Genomic DNA, 14569 nt, shown 5'->3' on the forward strand with positions numbered 1-14569 from the left:
ATGTAGAGCATATAACATTCTATGATATTTTGATAAACAAAAATGATCATTAGATGCTAACAATGATCGCTTTTGATAATTGAATTTTTCTCTTTAATTTATTATAAAGGTTTAGAGAATATAAAATTCTATCTTGATTTGCTTGTTTTATCTGTCGCAAAGTATTTCAATAACGGAACGAGGAATTCTTTTTTGAAGGGCTTGAAAAGGAAGTCGGTTGTTCTCAAACATGCATTATTAAAACCCTGCATCGTCTTTGAATGATCTCAACACTTATCATCCGAATTCTGTATGCGCTGACTGCAAAAAGGAAATTGGATTGGGTGTCAACACGCGTTCCACTCCTAGCTCGTTCACGAGGCGATCCTTTGACTTGCTCAGCATCCTCTCACTATCATTTATTCAGACCACTGCAAAATGATTTGCATGACAAACCATTTCGAACTCTCGTAGAATCCAATTTTGATACAACGTCAAAGAGTTTATTACGAATCTGCGAATGAATTTTACTATTAATAGAATTAAAAGACATTAATGAGAGTGAAACTTGTTTTTGCAAAATAGTTGCGAAATAGACTTTAGAAAGTCTTTTATTTCGAACTCTTTCATTTTGTTAAATTTTTAACATCGTTGAAGAATTACTTTTTTACACGTGAAATATTTGTGAAGGTATAGCATAACAACCCCTCCTTCCATCATTTTTAATTTTTAAATTCGAAATTGTAATCGTTGAGCTCGAAAACTCTTACATATCAAATTCCTTCATAACGATACTTAACGAAACATACAAAAACGATTAATGTGTATAAATATTATGTCTCTTAAGGTCAAACGCTAATATACCGACATTTAACCAAATAATTTCAGTTTGTTCACAAGATGACGTGTAGGTCGTTAATTCTGAGACACCCTGTATAATTATGTGTAAGAACTGGAAACGGGGTTAGCTGAGACGATTCTGAACAACAATTTCCTTTGCAAAAATGTTGTGCGGTGCTTCGTTTTTGAATTATTAACGAAAAAGCACCGACCAACCACAGCGCGTATTCAGCTGCAAAAGGCTGGCTCAAGCCAGGACCCTCGCGTCAGCCATTGGGCCAGCCGTCAGGCCAGCCATCAGGCCAGCCTCTTGCGGCTGAGCGCGCGCTACTCGTGCGCTGTGATTGGTCGGTGGTTTTTCGTTAATAATTCAAAAACGAAACACCGCACGACATTTTTGCAAAGGAAATTGTTGTTCAGAATCGTCTCAGCTATCCTTTCCATCAATTTCGGTTTTTACACTTATACTAGGGCACCCTGGATAATATCTCTGATAATCAATATCAATATTGACAACGTTTGACAGCATCGTCAACGTAAAATATCAAAGTAAATGCCTCGCAAGTTGTCTACAGAAACAAAATTCGGTCCATAGAGGGTTCAGTTGAAATTTGTTGACCTTGGAAACTCCCACACGTCAAGTGTCATCAAAACGATACATAACGAAGCATAGGAAAACGATTAAAACGCGTAAAAATTTCATTTCTTAACACTACGAGAGCTTGAACTTGGACCTCTCTCTAGCCAAATAATTCTTCTTCTGTTCCAGGACAGTGAGGGATCACACAGCAGCGGGCCAGCCTTTCAGGAACTGTACAACCCAACAAAACACGACTGCTCGGACGTGGGAATTAACGGTCGATTAATGTGCTCTATGACGCCTGCTTAATAGCCCGCGATCGAGCAACATGATGCACGCGAACAACTGCACGATTTCCCGCAAAGCTTGATTTAAATGGACAGCCACGGAGGGTCCATTTGTACGTTTTAATTTGCAGTCCCGCGCCAGCGTTACACGTAACAGTGGAAAAGAGAAAATAAAAGCCAAAGAAAAAGAATTGAACACAGTGATATTTACTTATTAATCATCTAATAGAAACACACTAATCAGAATTAAAAAGACGCCAGCGTTATACGTAACAGTGGAAGAGACAAAATAAAAACAAAAGAAAAAGAATCGAACACAGCGACATCCACTTACCAATCATCTAATAGAAGCACACCAATCAGAAGTAAAAAGACCAATTAAAAATTCCTGTTTGACGAAAGAAAGATCGATTCGCGTATCACAGTTTGGATGCGAACCTAACCGAAGCCATTCACAGTCGGGACAAAGTGCAACTAACCACAAATTATGACCAAAGCGGATTCTAATCGACGGATGTAGAGCACGCAGCTTCCTTGCTGCACGAGAAAGCTTAATTCCCCTTCCGGCTCGTCCCCGTAGGGGTTGTCGATTCCCCCGTGCGATATTAAAACTCCAGGGAATCGAAATTACGGGCACCGTCGGTAAAACCCGTACAAATGGATTCGAGCAATCGATAATGCACGATTGTAAATCCTGGCTCGGAGCGAGCCGCGTGTCTGATGAATAATACAATTCCGCCGGTCGCGTTGGATCCTCGCCTCTTCAGTCATCCAGGGAAAAGCTCCTGGATAGAATCGTAGAATCCTTATCGACTGACGTCGCGACGAAGCCTCTCCTGGTGCTCTCTTTATCTCTATCTCTCCCTCCCTCCTTGTCCCACCTACTCCGGTAGAACCGGAGAGGTCGTGACGCTTCGATCTGCGTTAACGCTCAAAGACAACAGTGATTACCACGTTTCTGGCTGGGATCAAACCGGTTTCGACGAGTGAAATACCCCAGTGCCACAGTAATCTCGATGCTCGAAGAGTGTAGGTCGCGATTAGTTATGGTTCTCGATCGTGGTTTGCATGCCGCGCGGGGATAAACTACGACGGAAGAGCATGACAGTGACGTGGGTGTATTTGGATCCAGTTTCCGCGGTATACTCCGACCACTGCGAGTAACTGATAAGGAGATCCGAGGAAGTGTGCTTGAGACTCTTGTTCGTCGGTTTTTCTTTGGTCGGTGGAAGAGGATAGGTAGCGAGGAAGTGGAAGCGGAAGAGAGCGATAGCATGAAGAACCATCCTGGAAGATGGTTTCGCGTCGTGCTGCCGTTGATCACGTTCCTCTTGCGACAGACCGGTGAGTTTGCATTTGTTTCGAGGATATTGGGACCGTGGAAAGGGTTCGGAAACGTTTCTTCGGTGTCGAGTCTCTTGGCACTTGCGTTGGCACGTTGGATCCTGTGATCCCGTTGTTTTTGGATGTTGAAGGCTGGGCGCAATTGCGAGAGGTGCCTCGACGGGTTTCCAAATTGAATATTTTGGATCAGGTTCGATATTGGACGAGGCGCCATGAGAGTTTTACGTGCGACGTTTCTGTTTATTTGAGTATGAATAGACCGCGGATGTTTATGCAAAAATGTACTTTCGCAGGTATATGAAATGTTGAAAAATGAAAATTGTATGTGGGGCATTGCACGCCAACTGGGCGGTTTAAACAATTTTGTTTTCTTATTTTTTTAATTATTTGGTATTTTTTAGTACCTTTCAAAAGAAGCTTCTTGGTTAATTTTGAGATTTTTTTGATCACTGGTTCAACAAATATTGAATTTAAAAAAAAAGCCGCTCTTTGAATGGTTTTACGCTCATAACTTTCTTAATAATGGTCGAAATTCAATTGTCTTTTTTTCAAAATTTCCCTTTTTAGATGGCCTTTACAGAAAAAAATACCAAAAAAATATTTAAACTGTTTTTAATCGAGATTCTTAAATTTTAAGTATCCTTAATATTATAAGAGACAGTAAAGTCTCCTTAAATGCACACATTTCTTTACGATAAATGCACATAAACCATCCTCACCACTGGAATGTATACCCCTTAAGGGGTCCGGGAGTTCGATCGCCGAGTAGTGTAACATGATCTGGGATCGGATATATTGGTGAGACAATATTAATGCAACGAAAACACTCACCGACATACCCTAGTGTTTTCGCTCCGTCCCCTTCTTTATTCGCTGTCCGCGTTCGAAACTCTACGATAAACACACAAGTTCAGTCCTGAGCTTGTGCATTTAAGGAGACTTTACTGTATTGCTTAAGAATATTGATCTTATAACTAATTGAATTTAGACACCCATCGCTTATTAAAACATAACCTTCAAGTGTCGGGGCATTACAGATGGCCTTGGAATATAAATGTTTAAAATTGTAGCAAATCAAACTCAACCTGTATAAATAATTTAAATTCATACAGCTACACACGCGTTATGTTCTTCAACGCACACCCTGGACACGAAGTAAACATTCAAAGCTTAATGGAAACGTTAGCATTAATATCCACGAAACAGTCTCATTCGTATCACGAACCTAATACTCGTGGCTGTACTTAACACCTATTTCGTGCAAAGTTCCACGTAATTCGTTCGATTACCCGGCTCCAACGCATCCCGAATTGGCCTAATCCCGTGGTTAATCGTAACTCCTGTGATAAACTGACGTTTACCAGCGATTACGCCGGAGCGTTTTACTCGGGGCGATTCGTGCAATTTTTTGATCGAACAACCGCGACACGCGAGTCTTATCGGAAGAACTCGCAGCATCGCGGGAACACGGTTAGATAAGAAGCTGTACTCGAGCGTTTTCGCGATTATGGAAACAGAGAGCGGTTCCAACCAGGCGTTCTCGAGGGCCTTTAATTGCTATCACGTTCTAGTTGATTTCCATACGATGAATGGATTCATGAATAAAGGAGTTTCAATCGCTGGACAGCTCGATGCGAAGGCAACCTGCCAGTAATTCCAACGAAACGCAACCGCTAACGACGTATGGAAGAATTGATTATTCCGACCACCGCGCCGATGGGATCGATGATATACTCGTTAGCACTGATATGTATCAATTCTCGAGCATTGTATTGGAGGACGCATACAACACCGTTGTTGGAACACTCCAGAAGTATTGTCGAATAAAGGCCTTGTTGCAGAGAAAAGTTATTCGTTATTCGCAATGAAATCATGGAGATTTATTTGTTATTCAAAGTTAAATTTGCAGAAGTCTGGAATTAGGTGAATCATTTTTGCTCATTTTATTTATGAGTAACGAATAACAACTTTATTCGAGGGAAAATTATTCGTTATTCGCAATGAAATCATGGATATTTGTTTAACATTTGAAGTGAAATCTGCAGAAGTTTGAAATTAAGTGAATAATTTTTGCTAAATTTATTCGCAACTAACGAATAATAACTTCTTTCGAGGACAAATTATTTTTTCTTCTGGAATAAGTCTTGAGGATTCTTCATTGGTTACGTGGAATTAAATTTGCTCAGCTCTGAAATTATATAAATCAGCTAAAATGGTTCCAGGCCAATTCATTTGAAACAGATGCACGAGAGCGAAGAATAGTTAGGGTATTAATAAAGACACGTCCTGGAATAATAGGGTCGGTGGGGTTACTGTTTCACAGATAATGGGCTACCTGAATGTGCTTTTACTGTGTTGTGTGAACTTTAATCTGATTTTTAAAAGACGAAAGGTCGCAGCTATTTTACTCTCTTGACATTAGCGTAGCCATATGAAATTTCTATTTCATTATCACTTGTCCTATAAAGGAATATGATACGTGGTACATTAGAATTACGAGTACAAACTGTACAAAATAAATGAACTTTGTAAAGAAACGGAACGTTTCTTGAAGAACTCAATTTATAATAAATAATTTGTTCCGAAAATAATATTTACAACCGTGTGTATTACCAAAATATACGCTGCTAAATAACCGTGGGTACTAACTATCATTATTCTACGCGTGGCGTAACTGATAACATCTAATGGCAGATGGCATTTACGATAACAACAAATCAAAATTAACCTAACTCACCAAACTGCATGTAATGTTGCGAAATAATTACATATGTTTCTACAAATACAGATCAGTATCTCAGAAACGGTGTCAATTTAGTATTTCAAAAAGCAATCATTGATGTAAACAAAATGTACATAAGTACATAGAATAGTATTAATCGTTTGTACTGATGAGAGAACTAACAATATTAATAATTTTAAAAAAGCGAACAAAAATTCTCTAACGTAGGTGAATGAAAGTAATATCTTTAATGAAATCTCCTCGACATACGACATAATTATTATTTCATAAACAACTAATATTATTGAGAAAAATTGAAATTAAAAAAATCAATTAATGTATATTCCTTTAACTCATTACATATTCGCCACCTTTGAAATTTTGCAACGCACATTGAACACCATAGTTAGAGCGCTCCAGGGAATGGCGAATCCCCCGGATTCATTCGTGAATGACGAATAAAGCCCTAATTGCAGAGAGGAATTATTCGTTACTCCAAATGAAATCATGGAGATTTGTTTGTTATTCAAAGACATACCTGCACAACTCTGAGGTTAGGTGAATCATTTTTCCTAATTTTATTTATGAGTAACGAATAATAACTTTATTTGAGGAAAAGTTATTCGTTATTCGCAATGAAATCTTCGAAATTTGTTTTTTATTCGAAGTGAAATTTACAGAAGTCTGAAATTAGGCGAATCTTTTTTGCCAATTTTATTTGTGAATATCGAATAATAACTTTATTCGAGAAAACATTATTCGTTATTCGCAATGAAATCTTGGAGATTTGTTTCTTATTCGAAGTCTAAAATCTGCAAAACTCTGAACTTAGGTACAGCGATCGCTGCATAAACCGTGCTCACAAAGATGTTCATAACAATCGCTTACAAAAATCAACAAGAAAGGAGTAAGCAATTTTCAAGGGATCCTTTGCTTCCAGCCTTTTTTAGCTGCGTAGAATTCCGAGATACTGGAATCTGTTTTTTTTTTTGTTTTATGCTTTAGGTTACATGCACCTTCTAAGGTTATTAGTGACCACAGTAACGAGTTAGTAGAATAAGTCTATATTAAGTGGTACAGTCCAATATCTTTTAGGAAGCTTAATGTCTGTTTGCAGGAGTCCTCTTCTTGTAGTACGTTCAGTGAATTGGGTAACTCAAATTGTGTCCTCTTCGTGTTGTACTTTGGGCAAGTAACCAGTATATGTTCAATGGAGTTTTGAATCCTGCAAGTATCGCAGTTATTTGGTTCGGTTTTGGTTATGAGGTACGAGTGCGACCAGATGGTGTGACCTATTCTTACTCGTGTTAGTTTTACTTGATCTTTCCTGTTTAGTCGCCAAACTGGGTTTATTACACTTGTATTGTCTCTTATTTTATGAAGCTTTGACGGTTTTGAATTTTTCCATTCCTCATTTCACCCGTCTGTGATCGCTTTAGTGAAAAATTTTTGAAGATCCTTGTAGGAGACAGGATAGTTGGTTATTTCGGCTGTGCTAGAAGCAGCAGCTTTTGCTGCTATGTCGGCCTTCTCGTTGCCTTCGATGTTAACATGGGAGGGTATCCAAGAATACAGTATTTCTATTCTATTATGACTAAGTCTAGCATTTAATTCGATGATGTTTCGGATTGTTGTGTCCCTGCTTCACAGTTTTGTAAAGCCAATATTACACTTTTGGAGTCTGAAAATATAATAAATTTGTTGTGTGTTTCTTTCTCTATGTACTTTAAGCCTTGTTAAACTGCGAATGCCTAACTGCTAAAAACTGTAAATGCATCTGGGAGTTTGAATTTTAGATCTATGTCAGGGGGCATACTGCACATCCGGTCCGTTGGGGGGATTATGAACCGTCTGTAAAAATTTGTTTGTGATTTTGGTATTCATTTGTTATTTCGATATATAGTGTTTTGACGATGTTAGGATTAATATCTCTGCCTACTTTTAAAAATTTGTCGATTATAAGGGGGGTTTCTATTGTCCACGGTGGAGATTTGTAGTGTTTCCCTGGTGCGACGAGTAGTGTGTTGATATTTAGGTCCATTAGATATTCTCTTAGGCGAAAATTCAAAGGTTTCGGTAGATTAGGTTTCTTTCCAAAAACATTGCTAAATTTATCGGTTGTTATTTGTTTATAGACAGGATTTGAAGGCGTTGACATTTTAGATGTTGCATATGATAAGCTCAGTTGTTTTCTTCTGATTTCTAACGGTGGAATGTTAGCTTCGCTTAAGATCGCAGTGATCGGACTAGTGCAGTAAGCCCCAGTTGCTATTCTGGCTCCCGCGTTATGTATGAGCGATAGTATTTATAAAGTACTTGATTTCGCAGAGCTATATACAATTGATCCATTAGTCGAGCTTGGATAGAACTAAGGCTTTATATGATTTAATTAAAACTTAAAATTCAGCTCTCCAATTTTTAGATGCGATGACTTTTAATATATTTAGTCTTTTGAGGCATTCGGTTTTAAGGTTTTATAAAAATGGGATCCAGGTGTGTGTATTGTCAAAGGTTAGACCAAGAATTTTAGGCGTGTTCGTCATTGTAAGTTGGTGTTGATCTAGGTGCATACTGGAATCTTTGTTGTATTAGGAACGGAAAACTAAATAATACCGAGGTCACCTTCGAAGTAGACACTTCATTCATCGATCGACGTTCACTACACGCTAAAGGTCTATTTACACATATCCGTAACGTGTCAGTTCCGTAATGTTCCATCAGTGTCAGTGATTTTAAATAATTTAAGTATTCTTCTGTTGTTTTTGAATGGGCGTGTTCACACACGTCCGACACCGTGACCCCGAGTCCACATTGCGGCGAACATGAACAAGAACATAGCCTAAAAACGTTCGCAATGGTGTTCTTACTGTCGCTAACATGCCGGCGAACATTTACGATGTTTGTACTCCTGTGAAACTGATGTTATTTTGTGGATTCGGGCGATCCGCATCCCCTCTATGGTTAGAAATGCTCGAAAGCAAACGACCGTTTACTACCACCTGCCGGCAGATATTCCAAAGGGATAATATGCGTGACCGTAGTTAATATTAGTTCCTTAATATTCATTCAAATTTTTATGCTTTTTTTGTTGTATCATGATGAAAATATAAGCAATATATTGGCGAGATTATTCTGATAAAAATGATATCAAACACGACGCAATTCAGACAATTTTGAATTTCGCTTATAAGTAATAGGTATTTTTTTTATAATAAATATTAACACTTGTTCATACTACCCATTGATGAAAGTACAAATGAAACTATTGATGGTACGATCAAGTACAAACGAAATGCTATTATTTTCCATAAAAAAAATGTATTTTTGAAAAGTAGGGTATCAGGTTCACGTAGCTATAAAACTTACCTAGTTTTTCCATAGGCCCTAATTATCTCCTGACAAGAATTTTACAATCCGTTTCCTATTTTCGAAGAGACTTTCTAATCGGTTACTGGCTTACAAAATCAAGTATTAATATTATAAAAATATTGCATATTGTAAACGAAACTTAAAGTTGTCTGAATTGCATCGTGTTTGGTGCCAATTTTATCAGGAAAATCTCGCCAATATATTGCATATACTTTCATCAAGATACAACAAAAAATATACAAACATGAATGAGTAATAAGAAAATAATGTTAACTTCGGTCACGCATATTATCCCTTTGGAGTATGTACCCACAGTTGGAAAGAATATCCACCACCTCGTGGATCGCTGAATTTCGTTCGCGAACACAGTTTTCGCCTAACCCAGCGGTGCTACTTTTACGATTTTACACCTATTAGGAGAGTCATTTGTTAGCCAACTCTGCTATTTCTCGTCCACACTACGGCGAAAACCGGTGAATAACAGGGTTAGCTACCATGTTCACGAACGATGTACGCAAACCAATGTTCGCGTAGTGTGGACCCGGGGTGATGTTACTGATACGGTACGGAAACGGAACTGACACGTTACGGATGCATGTAAATAGACCTTGTCGCGTTACACGTCAGCCTCGCCGAACAAAGGAAACAATAAACATCGACGTAGCCGGTCAGTAGCCGGCACCGCAAGAATACATCGATAGTATCTCCTATAATCCGACACCTTTAAAAAACCGCCCGCGTATTAACGAACCACCCTGTATAATACGTTCCGCCTAACAGTATCGCGTTTCACGTCGCGAAATCTCCGCGAATAAAAACGCTTCCCGCGGCAGGTTCGCTTAATGAGATTAAAACCCAACGAAAATACCAGGCATTCGATTTATCTCTCGTTGATCAGGGGTCGCTTTAATCGAGCAACAACGTGATTGTACTAGTAATATCGCGCAGGGAATCGTGGCGGGCTGAAGAACTCCAAACTCAATTATCCGGTCTCTCTAATTAACACGTTATTCCAGCCCTGAACCCCTTCTCCCACGGTCGTGCTGTTAGCTTTGGGGGAATAAACGTTACCCGAATTAGCTGAACAAATTTTTCTCATCCCCACGACGTCCCTCAGTCTTCGAGGAGCTTTCATGCAAGCTATCCATGGCCGGGATCAAGAGACGAGGTGTCTGGGAAATTCCATAGAGGCGAACTTTCCAACGGTAGCCTAGCTGGAAAATTGCATTTTTAAGCGACAGCTCATTTACTAATAATTAGTTAACACCGTCGTGCTCGAGTTTGGCACGCGACATCAATCGTTCGTCTTCGTCTCGTGTTTCTTTGGGCGCCGTATTGGAATGTTTCTACTTCTGTGTGGTATTTCTGTGTGGTTCGATTCACAGCGGATGACTCTAAGAGCTGGGAAAAGGGATGATTTTATGTTTGGCGAAACGATGCGTGTTACATTTGGTTTTTTAAGGGGAGAAAGCACATTAGGAGGCCAAGTTTTATGTGGTCTTCGTAACTTTTTCTTATGAAGAAAATTTATATATGAATCGTATATTCATATATAAATTTCATATATAATCGCAAAATTTTATAATTTTAACAGAGACCATTGATGGGCGTACAGATTTTCACGTGGATTTTTTCAATTTTAATCAGAATGCAATTTAAGAACTGACTTGAAATTTTGTATGTTATAAAAACCGTAATTGTAAGAAATTTTAACACAGAGATCAGTTTCGAAGAAAATGTGCTATTTCGAAGAATTCTTTGTGAAATGAATAATAAAAAATGTCCAAGTATACTTTAAAATATGCTTATAATATTTCCGAAGTTCAACAAAAATTGAACAAAAACTTGAAAATTATTTAAACAAAAGAAGTTGAATATAAATTATGGTGGTTTTGTATAAATGTTTATCGACATTCTAACTAATTATACAAAAATTGTTAACTAAGTATCTTTAATATTCTATGAAATAAAAATTGTAGTATAGATCAGTGAAACTTAGTAAAACCAAACATTCTGATTTAGGGATGAACTGTGAAAATTATTTAAACAAAAACAGTTCAATATAAACCATCGTGGTTTTGTATAAATGTTTATCGACATTCTAACTAATTGTTCAAAAATTGTTAACTAAGTATCTTTAATATTGTATGACATAAAAACTTTAGTATAGAACAATAGAATTTAGTAAAAGCAAACATTCTGGTTTAGAGGTCAACTTTGAACATTATTTAAACAAAAGCAGTTCAATACAAACCGTTGTAGTTTTGTATAAATAATAATCCACATTCTAACTAATTCTAAAAAAATGGTTAACTAATTATCTTCAATATTCCGTGACGTAGAGGCTTTAGTATAGATCAGTAGAACTTAATAAAACACAATCAATCTAGTTTAAAAGTAAACTTTGAAAATGAATAAAATTTGTAAGTAAATTAAGAAAAACACATTAATATTTGGTTAGCTAATGTGGTGTCCCCCCTTAATGGAACTGTTAGAGGGGCAACGCTGGGAAATCGTTAACCTACTCGATTCTTTTTACAGCTGCATTTCACATTTAACTGTTTACTTTGAACGGTTTATCCCTCGTGTGTACCCAAACTGACTGTTTGCAAACACTATCATAGAATAGCGTGGATTACTTCAGTCTAGTTTCTGGATAAGAGCGGTACGTGACTAACATTTCTAATACAGTTTCGTGATAGTTCCCATTTGAGGTGATAATGGCGAACCACACGAATGCAGAAATGGAATCCATGTAATGTACGATTTTGCTGTTTCCGTCTATTCTTGGGGATTAAACTAGCCGTTTCGATAACTCCATTAACACTTGGGATTAAGATAAATCATATTTCAAGTGAACGAGCTCCGGTGAATATATTCTTCTGGAATATAGCTTTATACATATGCAGTGTGTTCAGACTATTACTAGCCAGCGTTTTTCTCATAAGTGGTACATATGACAAAAAAATAAAAGAGGAAAAATTTCTACTGTTTTTTGTGTGCAATGTAACCAAGTATATAGATCTTTCGTATTTGTACAATTTTCTGAGAAATGAAGGTGACGTTCAATTTTTTAAATGGAATGGTATTTTTTTTGTACAAAAATATGGCGGAGTATCGAATTCTAAATAAAAAGTATTGACCTTTATTAGCCCTAAACCTAATAGGTAACGAGTAATGTCACTTTACTACTTGAACATTTTCTTAACGTAATATCAAGATAGAGATTCAAACAAGTGTACTACGAATTCTTCGTAAAGAAAAACATCATCCCTGTCACCTAGCACTTCATCAAGAGCTCCATGCCTGTACACATCGCTGTCCCGCGGAAATCTGTGATAAGGTTGAATCTCCATCTTGATATTACGTTAAGAAAATTTTCAAAGTGAAATTACTCGTTACCTATTAGGTCTAGGGCTAATAAAGAACAATACTTTTTTATTGAAAACTCGATACTCTCCCATATTTTTGTACAAAAAATATACCATTCTATTTAAAAAAACTGAAGGTCACCTTCATTTCTCAGAAAATAGTACAAATACGAAAGATCTATATACCTGGTTACATTGCACACAAAAAACAATATAAATTTTTCCTCTTTCATTCTTTTGTCATGTGTACCATTTACGAGAACAACGCATAATAGCCTGAACACCCTGTATAAATATGTACAAGAGTGTTCCATAACTGGACTGCGGATGTTTATGCATTTATGACAGGTGAAAATTGGAGGAAATCTGTGAAAATGTGCACGAGTGCAAAATTACGTAAAATATCAATAATAATATACATGATAAGATATACTTTGATTAAAGTTTGAATTTTGTATCTGCATCTGTGAAAATTTGAATTTGCATAAACGTCTAAAGTCTGTCCGTATCACATTTTGCTATTTCGTAGTCATAGTCTCACTTCTCTTAAAAAATATTTTTATTCAAGAGGACCGAGATGCTAAAGTGTGATATTATTATATAAATTATACCGATACGAGCCATTCATAATTTCCTATTATTAATATTCATATGCCAAGCAAATTTTATATGAATAAATTTGTCGAGATTGACGAAGATTAATTACTACACAAATTAGATATGCATAATAATGACGTCGAAAATGACTATTAATACGTTGAAGAAGAAAAATTGCATGGTCAAGGGAAAGTTACTATTAATAATATTGAAAATGTGTCTATTACTAATATTTAAAAAGATTATATTGGAGGAATACATGTTTCTACTAAAAAATTAAATACATAATTTATGTTATATATGATACTACGATATAGTTATACTTTTGTTACACTGTATCTATAAGCAGTTTAAAAATATTGGTTTAGGACATAGAATTAGATATTTTGTTATTAGAAGTATATGAGATATTCATCACAAATGAATTATACCTCCTCAATCTTTTCAAAATGACTTTCTTTGACTAATCTTTTAAAAATATCTCAGTTCTAATACTTTGAGCATCCACTTCAAACTACACTAAACTATCAACAAATAATATACTTGGAAACGTACAAAACACACCTACTGAAAGTGTGAACCTATCAAAGCACGCATAATAAAAAACCACATCCTACCACTTCTACTCCCAAAATCGGGTACTCGGTAGTTAACAATTGTAGAGGCGGATGAAGAAATACGAACGTTATTCAGCGGCTCCTCTCCCAATCCCGATATCCCGATATCTCGCAGGAAGCTGTTCCAGAATTGTATATACAGGCAAACGTGTTACACGTTTGCGGAATGTGGTTGATTGTTAGACGAGAACCCAATTTGCCAAACTCAAGTTCGTCGTTAGGAGTGGGGGGTGGTTTGGAGCGCACCGCAAGGACGTTGCGGCGTTCTATTGAAGTTGTAGCAGCTGATGTTATTATGCCGAGTTCGGGGGATAGCTACGGAAGGGGGAGTGAGAGGCGGATATTGTGGATTTAGAACATACCTCGTTTCAACTCCATCTGAGAATGCCAAAATTAAACCCGGTTACCATCGGGCTCGTTATTAAATCCTCCCGTTTTGGGGGCCAGCTTTATTTCCGTTCGATTATTGCAACAAGTGGCTTATTAAGCAATCACGGAAGCGACTTGCGCATATTTGTGCCGTCACGTTTACGTTGACGTGTACGTTTGGAAATGCGAACGGTGGCGCGTGGTTCGATTTCTTGGAATTACGGAATGCGAGTGCTGTATGAAACGGAGCTATACTTTGGAGATGAGGATTCATTGATTCTTGTAACGTATACGCAATGCGATATCACAATTATTCTCGAAATATTGAGGATAGTAATGATGATGATGGTGATAGAAGTATGATAGTGATGATATTATATTGTTATACCACGTTATATGATATCACATTATCGTCTTTATAATGTAATAACCATCATCATCACTACATCGTTACTATCAACATTATACAATCATCATTTTCATCATCTACATCG

General features: G+C 37.1%; 1 protein-coding gene across 6 annotated transcripts in view; it reads left to right on the top strand.

Moving 5' to 3' along the window:
* Positions 1-14569, top strand: part of LOC128892957 (uncharacterized) — a 628453-nt gene that overhangs the window by 342581 nt on the left and 271303 nt on the right. For 5 of the 6 annotated variants that reach the window (XR_008461222.1, XM_054153641.1, XM_054153642.1 and 2 more), the window contains one exon: positions 1589-3030. Coding sequence is in view for 5 of the 6 variants with exons in the window: in XM_054153641.1 (XP_054009616.1) it covers positions 2961-3030 (70 nt within the window). In the remaining variant the exon portion in view is untranslated. The remainder of the gene's footprint in view (positions 1-1588; positions 3031-14569) is intronic. The other variant, XM_054153643.1, reaches the window with a different exon arrangement.

This window comes from Hylaeus anthracinus, unplaced genomic scaffold, assembly GCF_026225885.1.
Source record: "Hylaeus anthracinus isolate JK02 unplaced genomic scaffold, UHH_iyHylAnth1.0_haploid 2, whole genome shotgun sequence".
Lineage (NCBI taxonomy): Eukaryota > Metazoa > Arthropoda > Insecta > Hymenoptera > Colletidae > Hylaeus > Hylaeus anthracinus.